Genomic DNA, 18,569 nt, shown 5'->3' on the forward strand with positions numbered 1-18,569 from the left:
TACCCACACTAAATTCCATAAACAATCAATAAAAATAAACAACTTGAAACCCTGAAACCCTCAATTGCATTAATTTTGTCAACAAATGTTCACCGCACGATTCAAAAGAAACAACTCAAATTTGTAAGAGCGGAGAGGCAGTGTTGATGAAAAAAAAAATGATACCCAATACTTTAGAAAAGATGAAGAAGCATTCAGTGATGGTGAGTTGGTAATGAAAACACCAGCTGAAAGTGAGTAGAGAGAAATCAGAATTACGGTGAGAGAAGATATTGAAATTCAATTGTGAGAGGCAGGTGAAGCAGAAGAGTTTGGTGTGAATTTGTAGAGAATAGTGTGGCACTGCACCAGGTGAAGCATGAGAAAAATAAATAGATTAATGAAAATTAATTTAATAGGGTAATAAAAAAATATATAATAAAAGCCCTTATGAAGTAGCTTAATTTAAGCAGGATCTTATTATATGTGAGATAAGATATAAAATTATTACACTAAAATCTAATTCTTATCTCAACTAATAAGCTTTAATGAATATGAATTACATTTAGTTAATAATATTTTCTTTTTAAACTTTAAGTTACAATTAGTGCTGAGTGCTGACATAAATATATTTTAGCTTCAAAAACAGAGAAAATGCATCCACTTGCGGCATATTATTGCGTTTTTGAATTCATTATATGAAACGTACACTACCAAAACAACCTCAACACAAGAAAAGTTCAGACATCGTTTGATTGGTAAAGGCATAATAAAACGCCCCCCAATAACCCAAAGAAAAAAGCTATTATAAACCAGAAGACGATGATGGCCAATAAATTGGTAAAAGTTACAAAGGGTTGGTTTGATCAGATGCGATGTGAGAGCTGACATATCAAATTTCTATCTCGAAAGGCCGACATTTACAGCTTTTGCTTCAACAACAATTACCTGTCCTAAAGTAAATTTTTGCATTCTTTTCTCTACTTGGGTGCTCCAGCAGCACCACCACCAAATTTGCTCATCATCTTGGAGATAATGGGTGCCACCTTGGGATTAGATTGATGCTTTGCAAGATTAGCAGGGTTCTTCATCACTGCCAATTACCAGTGAGATTCAATCAGTCACAATGAAAATTTCTGAAGCCTCACAAATACACACAAAATTGAATAAGAGAGTGTACCGTCTTGAAGAGCAGCCATGACTTCTGGGTCGCTAAAGGCCGCCATCAGTTCCGGATCCTATCCAAGTTTTGACAACAAAAACAAATCAAACAATAATGAAAAACAATCATGAAATGTATATTTAAAAGACGAGAACACAGCAATGGCAGATGCTTGACTTTAGCAAAAAGAAAAATAATAATAATAACAGCTTTACTAATACTCACATTCAAAATTTTGCTGAAGTCAACATTTCCAGGCACCCCTCCAGCTCCGGGCATACCTCCAGCTCCGGGCATACCTCCGGCTCCGGGCACTCCTCCGGCTCCGGGCATGCCTCCGGCTCCGGGCATTCCTCCGGCTCCAGGCATACCTCCAGCCTCAGGCATGCCTCCAGCTCCAGGCATGCCTCCAGCTCCAGGCATTCCTCCGAATCCGGGCATGCCTCCAAACCCAGGCATGCCTCCGAATCCGGGCATACCACCAAATCCGGGCATACCTCCAGGGAATCCAGGCATACCACCTGGAAAACCACCAGGCATGCCACCAGGTCTTCTACTAGAAGATGATTCTTCTTGCTTCTTGGCCTTCTCATATGCAGCCTTCAGTATGTACACAAAAATTTCAGACACATAATTACCAGATAGAATAAAAACTTGTTTTTAATTAAAAAAGTACATAACTACTTACCTGAGCTTCAGCACGGCGACGTCGCCTCTCACGTTCAATTTTTTTCTCTTCCCTCTCTTTGTGCAGCCTTTCATATTTACGGCGGTGCTCCTCAATCTTGTGAACATTTGGCTCAACCTGTGCAAGTTCCAAGAATTACAAGAAAGATGCAAAGTAAATTAAACAAAACACAAAAGGCAAAGACACAAACTAAGACTTGCAGTAAGGTAACCACTTATGTTATCATAGTCCCACACACCCAAAATTAATTGTCATAGTGCTACCTGTTACACCTCAACTAGCAACCAGCACGCAACAAACACTAGCTCAACACTAAGATATATTATATATTGAAACTGAAACATAATTCATTAAACTTGAGCACCACCGGCAAGTAGATCGAGATTCATACCACATTAAACATAATTCATTAAACTAAGTGTCACAATTTTTTTTTTCAGGCTAGGCTCCCTGCATATCCCTACAATATTTGGGGACCAAAAACTATAGCAGTAATTTCTATGTAGGTTCCCAAAGGGACTCAAACCTTAAGTACCCCACATATGCCTGAAATTTGAACTATTACTCTTGAGTATCCGTATCACAAACCAGTTTCTCAATGATTAAATAAAATGCCACAGCAGTAGATTTGGATTAATACCAGACTGAGGGACATGTAAGGTAGAGACTGGAGAATACAGCATTTAGTAAGCAAACAGTACAGTTAACCTCGATAGTAATTGGTATCAAATTTCTTTTCCAGAAGCTTAGCTTTCAAAGAAAATACAAATTAAAGAAAAGAGACTGAAGGAGTTTTCTTTTTAAAAAAATGAAATTGTGTTCACAAATATGAAAAGGAAAATCGAGTAATTCTCATAAATGGGAAAAGAAAAGTATAGTTGACATAAATATGAAAATGCCCTGTCATGTGAATGAAATAGCACCCTACTTCCAGTGACAAAGCTATGATTTATATATATATATATATATATATATATATATATATATAATTTGCATATTACCTGCATATACATGACATGATACAACGTGCGACACAGAATATATAGAAACTTGTACTATCTAGGTGGGCTTTAGCTATATAAATAACAAAAATAAGAACACTTTGAACCAGAACCAAACTCTGAAACTGTTAAAATGCAGAGCAAGAAGGGAACCTTCTTAAGAACATCCTTTATTTCTTCATCATAATCTAGCTTTGATGCCAAATGGAGATCCTTTGCTGCCTCCTCCCACTGACCAAGCATTGATCGTGCTATGCCACGAGACTTGTAGCCTTTGGCGGAGTCAGGATTAATCTGAGAAACATAAGACAAGTTTAATGAGATTTTGAATAATAAAATAAATTCACATCATTTTAATCATCAGACACTGGTCAAGACCCGACAGAAATAACACCCACACCACTCACAATGATAAAATTTCCATATGAAGATATTATACTCCAAAAAGATGATAAACAGTAAGAACATGCTTACCTCCAGAGCAGCACTGGCATCACGAATAGCAGCATTGGGTTTCTTCATCTTGATGTAAACACTAGCTATCAAAGTCGCCCAACAAATATAAAACAACTTAGCAACTAGAAGATCGAAACCAAGATGATTGTTACACAAATAATTCTTAATCAACAATATACCTCTCGTTCCATACATAATTGCAGATAATGGATTGAGCGAAATGGCTTCAGTAAGATGCTCTATTGCTTCCTCCAATTTCCCTACATCAAACAACAAAAACAATCAAATTCCACAATCTACACTTACACTGTAAGAATATATTTCATCAAGTACATTATTACATTCACAATCATTAGCATAGTAAAGCTACCTTCGGAAATGGCTTCCATTGCTTTCGCCTTCTCCAACTGAGAGGCATCGCGATCTTCATCGGAGACCTCAACTGACTGATTTCCCATCTTAAAAATGCAAAAAAAAAAAAAAAAAAAAAAAAAAAAAGCATTCAAAAACTATAGAAACAGAGTTGAAATATATATATAAATGTAAATATATGAATAGAAATAAATAAATAGATATCATTATAATGAAACTTGAATAAGTTAGCTAACCTTTTGTGGAGGATCATTATCAGGCTCAACAACATCTCCCTCAAGCTCAATATCAGATTCGACTATTTCATCATCCTCTTCTTCTTCCACCTCAACACTCCCCTTTGTGCCGCTTTCTTCTTCTACATCATCATCGCTCTCATCCACCACATAACTCTTCTGCCAAAAGAAACAAATCACTCGCTCAATCAATGCTTTAAGCTTTCTAACAAACACATAAATAAACCTCAGATAAACCCTAAAAAGAAACAACATATCATTAATAACATACCGACTTAGAATCTCCGCCGTGATCGGAAGCAGAAGAAGGCAGGTTCCCGCCGAGACTGAATAAAACGGTATTCTAGAATGAGATTCAATTTTTAAACCCAAAACAAAAATGTAAATAAACGAAGCCGAAGATTTAGGGTTGTCTTACCTCTCGATGTAATCGCGGAAGAAAGAGAGAGAAGGATCATTGAGAATAGAAGGATCAGACTTGCACTGTTGGATGAAATGCTTCAACTGGGTTAGGTTCGCGGCGTCCATGGCGATCGAGCTTTGGTTATGATTCGAGTGAGTTTGTTGTTAAGTGAAAGAAAGAGTATGTAGGTTTTGGTTTAGTTTAGTTTGTTCTAGTAGTTTCCAAATGGATAGGGACGAGTAATTATGAATAGGCAACAATTATTATTATTAATTATTTCAAGCTTTTATTTTATTATTATTATTAGTTTTTCTTCAGTAAGTATTGTTATTTATTTTTATTCTTTGCTTCCTTGGAGAGATTCATGGGGGAGAAAAGTGAACAAAAACACACAATTTGTTAAAACAGACAAACACAATACGAGAAACATATTGGTTTAATTAAATGTCTTTCTCGAGTACCTTTAACTTTCTTTTTTTTCTTTTTTTGAAAGAAGGAGCTTTATAACCTGAGAAAGAAAAGAGTACAAAGCAACAAAATCCTTCAGGCAAGCCGAAAGGCAAACCGCCATTCCAAACATACTCGCTATCTAGTCCTAAACCAACTCTAGCACAATTGTGAGCCATTTTATTGAACTCACGAGGAACATAAGAGAGTACAAGGGCAGGACTAAACGATAACAAGTGTCGAATACGCAATACAAGATCACTAATGAACGAGTATCTTTAACTTTAATTTATGGGTCCTTAACAAGTTTTAGTTTATGAATATTTTTTAATAGAATTGTATTAGTTCAATTCAATATGGAATTTTAAGTATTTAAATTTAAATAATCCTTCTAGAGTTTTGATTCACTTGGTTTTTTTTTTTTAATTTATTTGGCCAAAATTTCTATTGAATTTTAAAAATCATTGTAAAGAAGCTCTTTCAATTGCATTTTGTTATCTTTCTTACATTGACTTGTTGATAAGGCTAAATATAAATGCCACAAAGAGTTTATTGATACTAAACATAGGGGTTAGCTCATATAACATATTTCAAAAAATTGTCATCAAATCATAAGCCGGTCATTATGGTCGTGGGTTATTGTATAGGGTCCAAAAAAAAATAAAGTATCCAATGTATCTTTTCTTTAATGTCGAATAATTTTTTTTTAATGAATCTAACTTTTGAAGGGACTAACAATTTATTATTAATCACTTTCATCTCAATTTTCAAAGTTCATTTTCAATTCTATTAAATATTTTAAGCAATAAAATAAAAATCTATTATTGTTATTTATTATTTTTTTAAAACTTTTTATATTTTTTTTTTCTTATTATTATATTTTTTTTTTTTTTGTTCTATTGGAATCAATAACAATTTTTATAAATAGTTGAAGTTTTTTGGTGTTTTGTAATATATATAACTGAATGATAATATTTAAAAATTCTATTTATAAATTACATTTTTTTTTTTGTAGGAACCTAAAATTAGAACAACACCTCCAAAATATTTAAGACGGTCACTATACATATATTTTTAATTGGACTTTTGAATTATATCATAATGTCGCATTATTAAATTGTGTACAAAAGATGAATAAAAACAACTAAAATTGACAAGTTTACAATGACTTCTATAATTTAGAAGATTCTAGCAATACAAATAAATTTTAAAGGAAATTCTCACTACATTTTGAGACAAAAATGTCTAAAGTACATAATTTAAGGAGGAAACAAACTACTTCTCCTTAGTCTAATAACTAATATGAAAAATTATTCACATTTCACACTATTTATGATGGTGAAGAACGAAATTTCTCCGTGGCATAATATATTATTTATACCTATATAAGTTTAGAGTACATAATTAATTTTTAGTATATAATCATATTAGTATTTATTAAATACTAGTGTGGCTTTACGTGCTTCGCACGTAAATAGCATATAAGATGTAAATATTGACATTATAATAATTTACTTCATAATAATTTAAGGTTGCAAAAATTTTTAATGTTGCAACATGATTCATTTCAAGTTGTAATGGAACTCAAAAGATTGTTAAAGTGTTCCTAAGTTGTGGCCTATTTATTTACATATTCATTCCATCCAGTAGTGATGGAGCTTCCAAAAGTGGAAGCCTATGATATAGTGTTCCAACAAGTGGCCTATTTACATATGTATTCCATCATGGAACTTTCAAAATAATTTTCAAAAGAGTAACAAAAGAGCAATTCTATCACACCCAAACTTTTTACTGCATCTGATCTTCATTAGAAGCCTTGTGGTTGTTTCCGTCTTCGTTAGTAGTTTCATGTTTCTTCTCCTCATCGTCAGTTGTAGCTTTGTGTTTCTTTTCAGGAAGAATCACAAGTGGAGTTGGATTAGGATGGGAAGTTGAAGCATTAGAGATTAATTCTTCATTTGAGAGTGGAGTTGTATTAAGGAACGAAGTGATGTTGAATTTCCATCCTTCAGTGGAGTCCTGTTTGACTGCCTTAATGTAAGCTAGTATCTCTTTGTTGTCATGTAGTTCGGGAAGTTCGTTAGGAATGCTATCACTTGCCTATAAAATAACAATTTAATTTATTAGTAAGAGAATGTTTAAAAGAATAAGCTGATTATTTTATCTTAAGTAAAAAGATATTTGTGGATTGAGTGAGAAAACCTTAATTTTGGTATTCATCAGGGTTGTTGCATTACATGAGAACAATGTTTCTGCAATTTCCCCAAATACAGTTGCTGTAATCCAAGCTGATGAATCAGTAAGTTCAACATCTATTCTGCATCTGCAAGACATGAGTGTTAGTAAAAATATAATTTGAAAAGGAAAAAAAACTTGAGAAAATGCCTAAGTCATCTAATTACCTAGGGACTGCTTTGAGATCATTGTTTTTGCAATATAGACAGTGAAAAGTTTCCCCATATTCAGATCCAGTAATTCTGTTACAAAGGGGACATGCCATATACCAAAATGGTTGGCTATAATTTGTGACTTTAGCAATTGCTTTGACCCAGAAAGTTGTTTGCTGAAATGGGAGATTACATTGTAATGTTATCTAATTGAGAAAATAATAAAAGAACAAAATAAAAATGATAAAAAAGGAGAAGTTAAAAGGAGTTTACCATGTTTAACATGTCATTTATCTTGCTTATATCAGTAATTTGATCAGAAGAAGGAGGTGAAAGATTTGTTGCAGGAAGAAGATATGCTTTTTGAGTGATTCTCTCATTGAGGATGCAGTTGTTTCGAGTTATCCTAATTTTTGAAACATTAAAAAACATACATTAGTAAGGTAATAGTGATTATATGAAAGCATTAGGAAGCATATGATAGATTTATATCTTACCAGGCACGAAGATCTTTAGCAACTTCCAACTGTGGTTCAATTAAAAAGCAGCTTGAGTTTTTTGTGGATATTGACATGCCTACAAGATTAAATTTGTTTTAGAATAATTTGGTATGAATTTGTTTAAAAAAAAAGTAATAATTATTTGATTACCATTGTAGCAAAACACTTTGAGTCGTGTTCCAATCATAATTGGTTTCTTATGAATGATGTTTGAGATTGCAGCACATTCGTTGTCAACAAAATTATTCCACATTGTAAGTGTAGCTATGTTAAACCTACAAAGTAAATAATAAAATTTAATAAAATAATATATTAATATTATATAATAAAAAGAAATCTGAAATAACTTACTCATTATCCACAAGAACAAGTTCTTGGATTGTAGCTTCTCCATGACGATTGTGTATTTGACGTTTAGGACGAATGTCTATGACAGCAGCAATCAAATCTAAGAAGAACCAAAATTATAATTAGTAGAAGTATGTAATATTGTGAAAAAAGGAGCTAAGTGTGGAAACTTACTAATTTCTTTAGATGGAAGATCAATATACTGTTGTATATTACTAAGAGGCACTGTAAAGTCCTTTTTTGGCAAGTTAGTTGACAAAATAATTTTTCCATTTATGGTAAGATTGTTGTGCATTCATATTCGATTCTTTCCTTATAAATTCGGATTGTAGTTGTCATTTTCCTTGTTTGGAAAGTTGCACTTTCAGCTGAACTTTCCTTTGTTGAAAACTTCTCAAAAGAGAAGAAATTCTCTTTTGGAAAGTTGTCCTTTTTAGGGAAACTTTGTTTATTGCCTTTTCCTTATTGATTTCGATTGTATCTTGATACAATCAGAATATCTAATCTGTTTTTGGCAGGAATCAAGCATTGAAAGAAGATCGGACCCGATTTTAGTAAGTTTCTCGTTTATGGGCAGATCTGCTTCGTCCGAATCTGATGTAGCAGATCGTGTTTCTTTTGGAAAGTTTTTGTACAGCTGCTAATTCGAACTTGTGGTTGCCTCTTTGGTTTCTATGATCTATAAATAGAGCCTAGAGAGCAACCATTCGAATTACCTCTTCCATTATTCATTTTCTACATTTATCTTTTGAGAGAAGAGAGTCTTTCTTTGTTTTGTGAGAGCCTAGTTGTTCATCTAGGTTCTAGTTGTTCTATTTCTGTTCTTACTCTATCCTAGAGGTTGTGAAGAACTACTTGACTGAACAAGAGATTGGTCTTCGGGAGAAGACTTGTTGAAGCCTTACTTCGGGAGGAAGTAAGCACTTGGTCTTCGGGAGAAGACTTGTTGAAGCCTTACTTCGGGAGGAAGTAAGCACTCACACTTCAAAGACGAAGGGAGTTCGGGCTTGAAGGTGTTTCAAGAAGTCAGATTCATAAAGTGGATTACAAAGGATTGCGGCAATACTTTAGAGGGAGTCTAAACTTGTTTAAGTCAATTGTCTTTGTAATTTTGATACTTTATTAATTGATTTCATTCTCTGGGCGTGGCCCCGTGGACTAGGAGTGTTCGGGAGAACACTGATACCACGTATAAATCTCTTGTGTCAAGTTATTTATTTTTCTGCAAATATTTTATATTCTGCCTGTTCAGTTTTGCTGTAGCAGAATTATTTTCTGCTGCTGCAAACGCGTACAGTTTTTATATTTTCTTATATACAATTGACATTTGCAAAAACACGGTTTTTCAATTGGTATCAGAGCGGGACACTAAACTCTTAGTGTGGTCCTATAACGTTTTTGTTAGAATGTCATTTTTTGCAGAAGGAAGTTCTATTTCTAGACCACCGTTGCTTAATGACTCTAACTATCCTTATTGGAAAGTTAGGATGAGGGCCTTCATCAAATCTCAAGATGAGAAGGCATGGAGAATGGTTCTATCAGGTTGGTCTCTTCCAGTTGAGACAGATTCTTCAGGTAATACTACTATAAAATCTGAACTGGAATGGTCTATTGAAGATGATAAACTTTCTGCCTACAATAGCAAAGCCTTGCATGCTATCTTTAATGGTGTAGGTGAGGGTTACATTAAACTTATATCATCTTGTGTTTCTGCTAAGGAAGCTTGGGAGATCCTTCAAACTCAGTTTGAAGGAACTTCTGATGTGAAAAGATCTAGATTTATCATGCTTCAAACTAAATTTGATGAGCTTAGAATGTCTGATAATGAAACTTTAACTGAATTTTATGAAAAATTATCTGACATTGCTAATGAATATTTTGCTCTTGGTGAAAAGCTTGATGATTCTGTTCTTGTGAGAAAAATTGTTAGAGTACTTCCAGAAAGGTTTGATACTAAACTTTTAGCAATGGAGGAAGCTAAAGATTTTAGCACAATGAAGGTAGAAGAATTGATGGGTTCCTTACGTACTTTTGAATTAAATCAACAGATTAAACAAAAGGACAAACCCAAATCCATTGCTGAATAAAGGTAAAAGTATTGCTTTGAAAGTTGCTGATAATGAAAATTCTGATAGTGAATGTGATGATGAGATTGCTTTATTAACTAAGAATTTTCAGAAATATATGAAAAAGATGGGAAATAAAAAGAATATTTCGAAAGGTTCAAAAGGTAATACTTTTATTAAACCATCTGTCTCTAACAAAAAGGGAATTCAGTGCAGGGAATGTGAAGGTTTTGGGCATATTCAAGCTGAGTGTGCAAACACATTGAAAAAGAATAAGAAAAGTTTCAATGTCACTTGGAGTGATGATGAAACCGAAAGTGATGAAGATAATTCTGAAAATGTTGCCCTAAACCTCTGTTATGTCTAATGTGTTGTGTGATTCACAGTGAAAGCTAGATTGGTATGTCCGAATAATACCACCAAACAAGAGGAATCAGATTCAGATGAGTCTGAAATCTGTGAAGAATCTCTTGCTGAATCATACAAAGTCATGTATGAAAAATGGATTCAGGTTGCTTCTGAAAATAGAGAGTTGAATAAATTGAATAAAAAATTGTCTCATCAAATTGAAATGTGTGATTTGAAAATAAAAGAATATGAGACAAGTTTTTGTGATAAAGATGAAAAAATCTCTCTATTAAAGAAGGAACTTGAAAATTTTAAGAAAAATGTTCAAATGCTTAACCCTGGATCTTCTATTTTTGAAAAAGCTCGAATGCGGAGTCGAGAGGTTTCGCAGGCCTTGGTTCTAATGGAATGGAGAGTTCTGGAGTCACGAAGTTTGTAAAATCTAGTGTTCCAACGAATCACCTTGAGGCTACAAACTCTGCCGTAACAGTTTCACAGCCTGTTGCAGCAAGAACAGCTTCTGATGCTGCAAAATCTCCAGGATTTTCGAAAAGAGTAAGATCTCAGGTAAAAAGATTTGTTCCCACTTGTCATTTTTGTGGTAGAAAAGGACATATCAGACCTAAATGTTTCACGTTGAAAAATCTGTTTAAAACAAATTATTTTGATAATTTGGAAAAATCTCAAAAGAAACATAAAGGTTTGAAACAAATATGGGTGAAAAAGAATTGTCTAGCTGGTTTTTCTGATAAAACTGCTGCATCTCAAATGTGGTATTTTGACAGTGGTTGCTCTAGACATATGACAGGTGACAAGGACTTTTTGACTAACATTCGGCCTATGCAATGTGGAGAAGTCACTTTTGGTAATGGCCTATCTGGAAAAGTTGTTGGTATGGGAACTCTAAATTTTGAAGGGTTACCTAGACTGAAAAATGTGATGTTAGTTGAAGGACTGAGAGCTAATTTACTTAGCATCAGTCAAATCTGTGATCAAGGGTTTACTGTTTCTTTTGATAGTGATCATTGTTATGTTCTGAATGAAGACAATGAATGTATATTGCAAGGATTTCGATCCAATGATAACTGTTACACTCTAACCCCTGTGTTTACTTGTCATTCAGCTATCAACAACACCACAGATCTGTGGCATGCCAAGCTTGGGCATATTAATTTTAAAAACCTGAAAAAATTGTCAAATGCAGGTATTGTTCGAGGTCTTCCCAAGCTTGGTAAGGAAAGTGAAGGTAAGTGTGAACCGTGTCAACTTGGGAAGCAATTAAAAATCACTCACAAGCCTGTGTCTGATATCAATACCTCAAAGGTATTGGAATTGCTTCACATGGATCTTATGGGTCCAATCCAAGTTGAAAGTTTGAATGGTAAACGATATATCTTTGTGTGTGTTGATGATTTCTCTCGTTTTACTTGGGTAGATTTCTTAAGAGAAAAATCTGACACTTTTAATGCCTTTAAAACTCTTTGTCTGAGATTAAGAGTTGAGAAAGGTTGTAATATTGGGAAAATTGTTCGAATTCGAAGTGATCATGGTAAGGAGTTTGAAAATTCTGTGTATGATGATTTTTGCAAGTCTACAAGTATAACTCATGAATTTTCAGCTCTTAAAACTCCTCAACAAAATGGAGTTGTTGAGAGGAAGAATCGAACATTGCAGGAAATGGCAAGAGTGATGTTAAATAGCAAGAAGTTGACAAAGCGCTTATGGGCTGAAGCTATTAACACAGCTTGCTACATAATAAACAGAGTGTTTATTCGTCCAGGTACCTCAAAAACATCTTATGAAATCTGGAAAGGTAAGCGCCCCAATGTAAGTCATTTTCATGTTTTTGGATGTGTGTGTTATGTCTATAGAGATCGTGAGCATATTGGTAAATTTGATGCTAAAAGTGATGTTGGTGTGTTTATTGGATATTCCTTAAACAGTAGAGCTTATCGTGTTTATAACATGAGAACTCAAACTGTTTTGGAATCAGCTAATGTGGTTGTTGATGATTTTAGAGATTTTTCAGAGTTTTCCACAGAAGCCAAGATAGATAGTCTCATGGATACTCCTCCAGAAGTTGTAACAGCAGATCCTGATGCAGCAGAACCCATTGCTGATGCTGCAAAGGACGAATCTGCTGCTGCAACTGAAACTGGAGAACCAGAACCGTCTATCTTGACTCATCCAAACATCATCACTGACTCTATTCAGAAAGAACCAAGCACCAAAGTCAAACTAAATCATCCAAAAGATATCATCCTTGGAAATCCTGAAGAAAGCATGGTAACTCGCAGAAGGTATATTAATTTAATCAGCTTTCTTTGCTTTGTTTCTCAATATGAACCAAAAAATGTGAAGGAAGCCATGACCTTTGAGGAATGGCTCAATGCAATGCAAGAGGAACTCAACCAATTTGTTCGCAACAAGGTATGGATTTTGGTCCGAAGACCAAAAGGTATAAATGTTATTGGAACAAAGTGGTTGTTTAAAAATAAAAGTGATGAGTTCGGTACAATTGTGAGAAACAAGGCTCGTTTGGTGGCTCAAGGGTACACACAGGTAGAAGGTATTGATTTTGATGAAACTTTTGCCCCTGTTGCAAGATTAGAATCAATTCGTTTACTTTTGTGTATTGCTTGTATTCTGAATATTAAATTGTTTCAAATGGATGTGAAATCTGCCTTCCTAAATGGTATTTTGAATGAGGAAGTTTATGTTGAGCAACCAAAAGGATTTGAAGATCCTCAATTTCCAGACCATGTATACAAACTTGAAAAAGCTTTGTATGGTCTAAAACAAGCTCCTCAAGCTTGGTATGAAAGGTTGACTCAATTTTTACTTTCTCATGGCTATCACAGAGGTAGTGTGGATAAAACTCTTTTCATCAAACATATAAAATCTGATTGTATCATTGCTCAAATTTATGTTGATGATATAGTTTTTGGTTCTACATCTAACCATGAAGTGCAGGTATTTGTTGATCAAATGAAAAGTGAATTTGAAATGAGCATGGTTGGTGAGCTTAATTTCTTTCTGGGTCTTCAAGTGAGACAAATGGAAGGAGGTACATTTGTATCTCAAAGCAAGTATGCTAAGAACCTTGTCAAGAAATTTGGCCTTGAATCGGCTAAGCAGGTAAGTACTCCTATGAGCACCACACTGAAATTAACAAAAGATGAGAATGGAGTAAAGGTAGACACTACACTCTATCGTAGCATGATTGGAAGTCTTTTGTATTTAACTGCTAGTCGTCCTGATATATGTTACAGTGTGGGAGTGTGTGCTAGATATCAAAGTAATCCTATGGAATCTCATGTATTAGCTGTGAAAAGGATTATTAGATATGTTAATAGCACTCCTGATTATGGAATTTGGTACTCGAAAGATACCAATTCAAATCTTGCTTGTTTTAGTGATGCAGATTGGGCAGGAAATGCTGATGATCGAAAGAGCACAAGTGGAGGGTATTTCTTTCTTGGGAATAATCTAGTATCTTGGCATAGCAAGAAACAGAATTCCATCTCCTTATCCACTGCCGAAGCTGAGTACATCGCTGCTGGCAGTTGTTGTACTCAACTATTGTGGTTGAAACAAATGTTGATTGACTATGGGTTTGAATTGGGTGTTTTGACTATTTTTTGTGACAATACTAGTGCCATAAATATTTCCAAAAATCCTGTTCAACATTCTAGAACAAAGCACATTGACATAAGACACCACTTTATCAGGGAACTTGTTGAAAATAAATCATTGCAATTAGAATATGTTGATACTGAAAAATAATTAGCTGATATTTTCACAAAGGCCCTAGATGCAAGTCGCTTTGACTCCCTCAGAAAGTCTTTGGGAGTTTGCATTGTTTAATTTTATTTGTTCATAATTCTTGTACAATAGTGTTATGTGATTCATCTCTAGATCTTAATCTTCTATCATTGTATTTTGACAAATCATGTTTATGCTTTTGGAATATAATTAGTTAGGATCTCTGTCTGATCATACTTTGTGATGTTGTGTTAAAAGGTTCATGTTACTCTTTATTTGTGTCTAGGATTAAATAATGTTCTTATACAGAGTTGAGCAATTTTTGTTTCAGACTTGTCAGGCCCCTTGCTGGAATAGAGCTACCCATACTAAGGTGTGAAAGCCATCTGATGAGTAAGCTGGAACATTGTAATTAGCAACTATGATGAGGATGCACTACCACAGAAAAGGGCTACCTTCAGTATGGTGTGAAAGCATCCAGTTGCGGGATCAAATTGAAAAAGGCGAAAATGAAAAATCTTGCCAAGGACAATGATCCTATTTTCACTGCACACACTTATGTCTGACAAGTGTGTTCAATTCCGTAAGTCTCCTCTATTAAAATTAAATTGATAATCCTGGTACACAATTTTCAGTAACATGCATATCTTTTTCCTTAATAATTAGTATGATTATTTCATGAGATACTAATTAGTTATTTTCCTTAAAAGCATAACATGTATTTTATTTTGTCAATTGTCAATGATATTTGATTTCTTTGCTTGATTCGAATCACATATATTTATTGTACACATTGTATTTTATTTTCGGTTTTAATTAAAAAAATTAAAAAAAAGGGAGGCGTGTGACTTGCTTCATGGGTCAAGAAAATCTTGTGCATAAATGGTAAGTATCAACATTCATTCTTCTTTGATTTATTTTGATATTTTTCCAAGTAAAGATTAATCTTTATATGGTAATGTGCTTTTATTCTTGAAAGATTGATTTATTTTTGGAAATATTGTTGGCGATTCTAGTTTCCCATTTTTTTTAAACAAAAAAGGGGAAAGGAGTTGAGGAGTGGGCGGTTTCCTTTTATGTGTTCATGGGCTGGCGGTTACCATTTAAATTTTCAAAATTGGTTTCCTTTTCTTGTCTTGCTTCCAAGTTTATATAAACCAATTTTTTTTGTCCTTTAACTCACCACCTACCCGATCCCTATTTCTTTGTGTTCTTGCTTCTTTGTTTCTCATTCTTACTTTCAGAAATTCATGGCTAAAACTAAGAACCTAGGGCATCCAAGGAAAATGGTGGAATCCGAACAAGCCCCCTCAAATGCTCCTCTTCTTACTCCAATCGTCTTGCTACCATGAAGGAGGTTCAGAAAGAGATGTCCAAGCAGTTGTCCTCATTGATCAAGCTTTATGGGGCATAAGTTTTCTTTCTTTTTGTTTTTGTTGGACATATTTCTATATTTTTATTTCTTTTTGTCTTTGGCCCTTATAGATAAACAAAAAGGGGGAGTAATTGTATACTCAACTGTCTAGGGGGAGTTGAGGTGTGTGTTTGTGTTTGTGTTTGTGTTCTTCTTTGGTCAAAGTTAGCTTTTTATTTTGATTAAATGTTGTGCTTCTCAGGGGGAGTTTTTATGTTTGTTTCACTAACTTTGTTTTGTAGGTGTTTGTTAATTAATAATATTTTGATTATCTAAAGTGCCAAAGGGGGAGATAAAATTGTTAGGTCCTTTTTTGGCAATTTAGTTGTCAAAATATTTTTTAATTAATGTGCATATTTATTGAACATTCAATTTGTTTTTATCAACTCTGGACCCTTTTTCCAAGGGGAGTTGTGTTGAGTACTTGTGAACTATTTGGTTTAAAAGTTAGCATGGTTCTTTGGTTATTGTTGGTTTTCGATTGTGTTACTCAGGGGGAGTAGTCATTTGTCTTGCTAACTTTATCTTGCTGGTACTTTGTGTTAAAAATTATTTTGTTCATCTAAAGTGCCAAAGGGGGAGATTGTAAAGTCCTATTTTGGCAAGTTAGTTGACAAAATAATTTTTCCATTTATGGTAAGATTGTTGTGCATTCATATTCGATTTCTTGCCTTATAAATTCGGATTGTAGTTGTCATTTTCCTTGTTTGGAAAGTTGCACTTTCAGCTGAACTTTCCTTTGTTGAAAACTTCTCAAAAGAGAAGAAATTCTCTTTTGGAAAGTTGTCCTTTTTAGGGAAACTTTGTTTATTGCCTTTTCCTTATTGATTTCGATTGTATCTTGATACAATCAGAATATCTAATCTATTTTTGGCAGGAATCAAGCATTGAAAGAAGATCGGACCCGATTTTAGTAAGTTTCTCGTTTATGGGCAGATCTGCTTCGTCAGCATCCGAATCTGATGTAGCAGATCGTGTTTCTTTTGGAAAGTTTTTGTACAACTGCTAATTCGAACTTGTGGTTGCCTCTTTGGTTTCTATGATCTATAAATAGAGCCTAGAGAGCAACCATTCGAATTACCTCTTCCATTATTCATTTTCTACATTTATCTTTTGAGAGAAGAGAGTCTTTCTTTGTTTTGTGAGAGCCTAGTTGTTCATCTAGGTTCTAGTTGTTCTATTTCTGTTCTTACTCTATCCTAGAGGTTGTGAAGAACTACTTGACTGAACAAGAGATTGGTCTTCGGGAGAAGACTTGTTGAAGCCTTACTTCGGGAGGAAGTAAGCACTTGGTCTTCGGGAGAAGACTTGTTGAAGCCTTACTTCGGGAGGAAGTAAGCACTTGGTCTTCGGGAGAAGACTTGTTGAAGCCTTACTTCGGGAGGAAGTAAGCACTCACACTTCAAAGACGAAGGGAGTTCGGGCTTGAAGGTGTTTCAAGAAGTCAGATTCATAAAGTGGATTACAAAGGATTGCGGCAATACTTTAGAGGGAGTCTAAACTTGTTTAAGTCAATTGTCTTTGTAATTTTGATACTTTATTAATTGATTTCATTCTCTGGGCGTGGCCCCGTGGACTAGGAGTGTTCGGGAGAACACTGATACCACGTATAAATCTCTTGTGTCAAGTTATTTATTTTTCTGCAAATATTTTATATTCTGCCTGTTCAGTTTTGCTGTAGCAGAATTATTTTCTGCTGCTGCAAACGCGTACAGTTTTTATATTTTCTTATATACAATTGACATTTGCAAAAACACGGTTTTTCAGGCACAAAGTTGTAAGTAGACATCAACAGATCATCATAATTTTCTTGGAGCTCTTTAATTTTAGTTTTTTCAGTTATGACCCATTGGAGATCTCCATATTTTTGTAATCCAATTTGCAATCATTGACATTAGCATTAGAAATTGCGTATGCTTTTGTCATGTGCAATGTCTGATGCAAGGCTTGAATATCAGCTTGATAAATAGTTGCTTCGATATGGTTTCCCTACAAACATTATATATAATATAGGTCAATATTAATAGGCAGTAAGTAAAATGAAAATATATTAATTGGTTTTTACCTGTGGATCAATTAGAAGCAAATTCTGATATTTGATAGAGTTTCTGAATTGGCGTGGAGGAGTTTTTTCAACTACAATTACTTGGCTGTCCAATTAGTTTGACCTCTTGTGATATGAGGTATTAGTTGGTATTTCAAGTCATTGCTCTGTGTCCTAAATTTTCAAAAGAGTTAAAATATTATATAATTAAAATAATTATTATGAGATGAGAACAAAAAAAACATACAGAGCAAATATAGTTGTACAAATTCTTAAAACTATTATGACATGGCAAAAAAATGCATGCAAAATAAATGTGGGTGTAAAATTTACTTGTCTAAAGTTATTAGCGTGTGACCCTTGTCGTAAAGGTGTTCTATACACTACAAATGGAGGAAAGATAAGATGCATACAAAGTAAGAAATTAAAATATAATACTAAAAGAGATATATGAGATATGAATGAAATAATAATAATAATAAAAGTTATTACTTAGCAACCTGTGAGAAATTTTTAAAAGTGTATATAATTTTTGTAATTTTTATATCTTGTTAAAAGTGATAAACTAAATAAGAAAAAAGAAAATACCCCAAATAATCAAGGTTGGAATCTATGAACTAAAACAGACAAGTATTGTAAATATTTAAATGGTGAAACTAAACAAAGATGAAAGATTAGGTCTTTAAGTGTTCAAGCATCAATTCATCAATAAAAATAGAAAAATACTCAAAACCACAATAAAGTGAACTATACCATCTTTATTGCCTTGCCTTTCATTCATAATTCATCTCATTTAAAATACTATATGAATGGATTAGTAAAGAATTTAACTTACATTGTCGTCATCTTGAAGTATCTTAGATGAAAGTTTGTTGATTTTAATAGTGTCCAGAAGTGTGGAGTTCTTTTTTTTTTCTTTTTACCTAAGCAAATGAGAAATTTGGATTAAGCAG

At 33.8% G+C, this 18,569-nt stretch overlaps 3 protein-coding genes and 1 long non-coding RNA gene across 5 annotated transcripts; all 4 read right to left on the bottom strand.

Annotated features, from left to right (window-relative positions):
- Positions 1 to 627: 627 nt before the first annotated feature.
- Positions 628 to 4,773, bottom strand: LOC115716287 (FAM10 family protein At4g22670). 2 transcript variants are annotated; one of them, XM_030645048.2, is made up of 11 exons: positions 4,313 to 4,773; positions 4,166 to 4,220; positions 3,895 to 4,053; positions 3,657 to 3,744; positions 3,466 to 3,546; positions 3,305 to 3,369; positions 2,984 to 3,124; positions 1,830 to 1,946; positions 1,367 to 1,741; positions 1,160 to 1,217; positions 628 to 1,072 (listed from the first exon to the last, which is right to left on the bottom strand). In XM_030645048.2, the coding sequence occupies exons 1-11, from the start codon at positions 4,420 to 4,422 to the stop codon at positions 960 to 962; spliced, it is 1,362 nt and encodes a 453-aa protein (XP_030500908.2). In that variant the 5' UTR covers positions 4,423 to 4,773; the 3' UTR covers positions 628 to 959. The 2 variants fall into 2 exon arrangements, with proteins under 2 accessions (XP_030500908.2, XP_030500909.2); XM_030645049.2 differs by having other exon boundaries at positions 3,895 to 4,050; positions 4,313 to 4,529.
- Positions 4,774 to 6,261: 1,488 nt separating this feature from the next.
- LOC133038441 (uncharacterized) lies at positions 6,262 to 7,563 on the bottom strand. Its single transcript, XM_061116601.1, has 4 exons — positions 7,405 to 7,563; positions 7,147 to 7,307; positions 6,947 to 7,067; positions 6,262 to 6,844 (listed from the first exon to the last, which is right to left on the bottom strand). The coding sequence occupies exons 1-4, from the start codon at positions 7,561 to 7,563 to the stop codon at positions 6,533 to 6,535; spliced, it is 753 nt and encodes a 250-aa protein (XP_060972584.1). The 3' UTR covers positions 6,262 to 6,532.
- A 61-nt stretch (positions 7,564 to 7,624) lies between these two features.
- Positions 7,625 to 8,274, bottom strand: LOC133038442 (replication protein A 70 kDa DNA-binding subunit B-like). The gene is made up of 4 exons (XM_061116602.1): positions 8,154 to 8,274; positions 7,983 to 8,079; positions 7,782 to 7,906; positions 7,625 to 7,707 (listed from the first exon to the last, which is right to left on the bottom strand). Exons 1-4 carry the CDS (start codon positions 8,272 to 8,274, stop codon positions 7,625 to 7,627), a joined length of 426 nt encoding a protein of 141 aa, XP_060972585.1.
- Positions 8,275 to 15,982: 7,708 nt separating this feature from the next.
- On the bottom strand, positions 15,983 to 18,539 carry LOC133037671 (uncharacterized). Its single transcript, XR_009687724.1, has 3 exons — positions 18,452 to 18,539; positions 17,638 to 17,790; positions 15,983 to 17,561 (listed from the first exon to the last, which is right to left on the bottom strand). It is a non-coding gene; the product is annotated as an uncharacterized LOC133037671 (long non-coding RNA).
- Positions 18,540 to 18,569: the final 30 nt, after the last annotated feature.

The sequence above is a fragment of the Cannabis sativa genome, chromosome 5, assembly GCF_029168945.1.
Source record: "Cannabis sativa cultivar Pink pepper isolate KNU-18-1 chromosome 5, ASM2916894v1, whole genome shotgun sequence".
In the NCBI taxonomy this organism is placed as follows: domain Eukaryota; kingdom Viridiplantae; phylum Streptophyta; class Magnoliopsida; order Rosales; family Cannabaceae; genus Cannabis; species Cannabis sativa.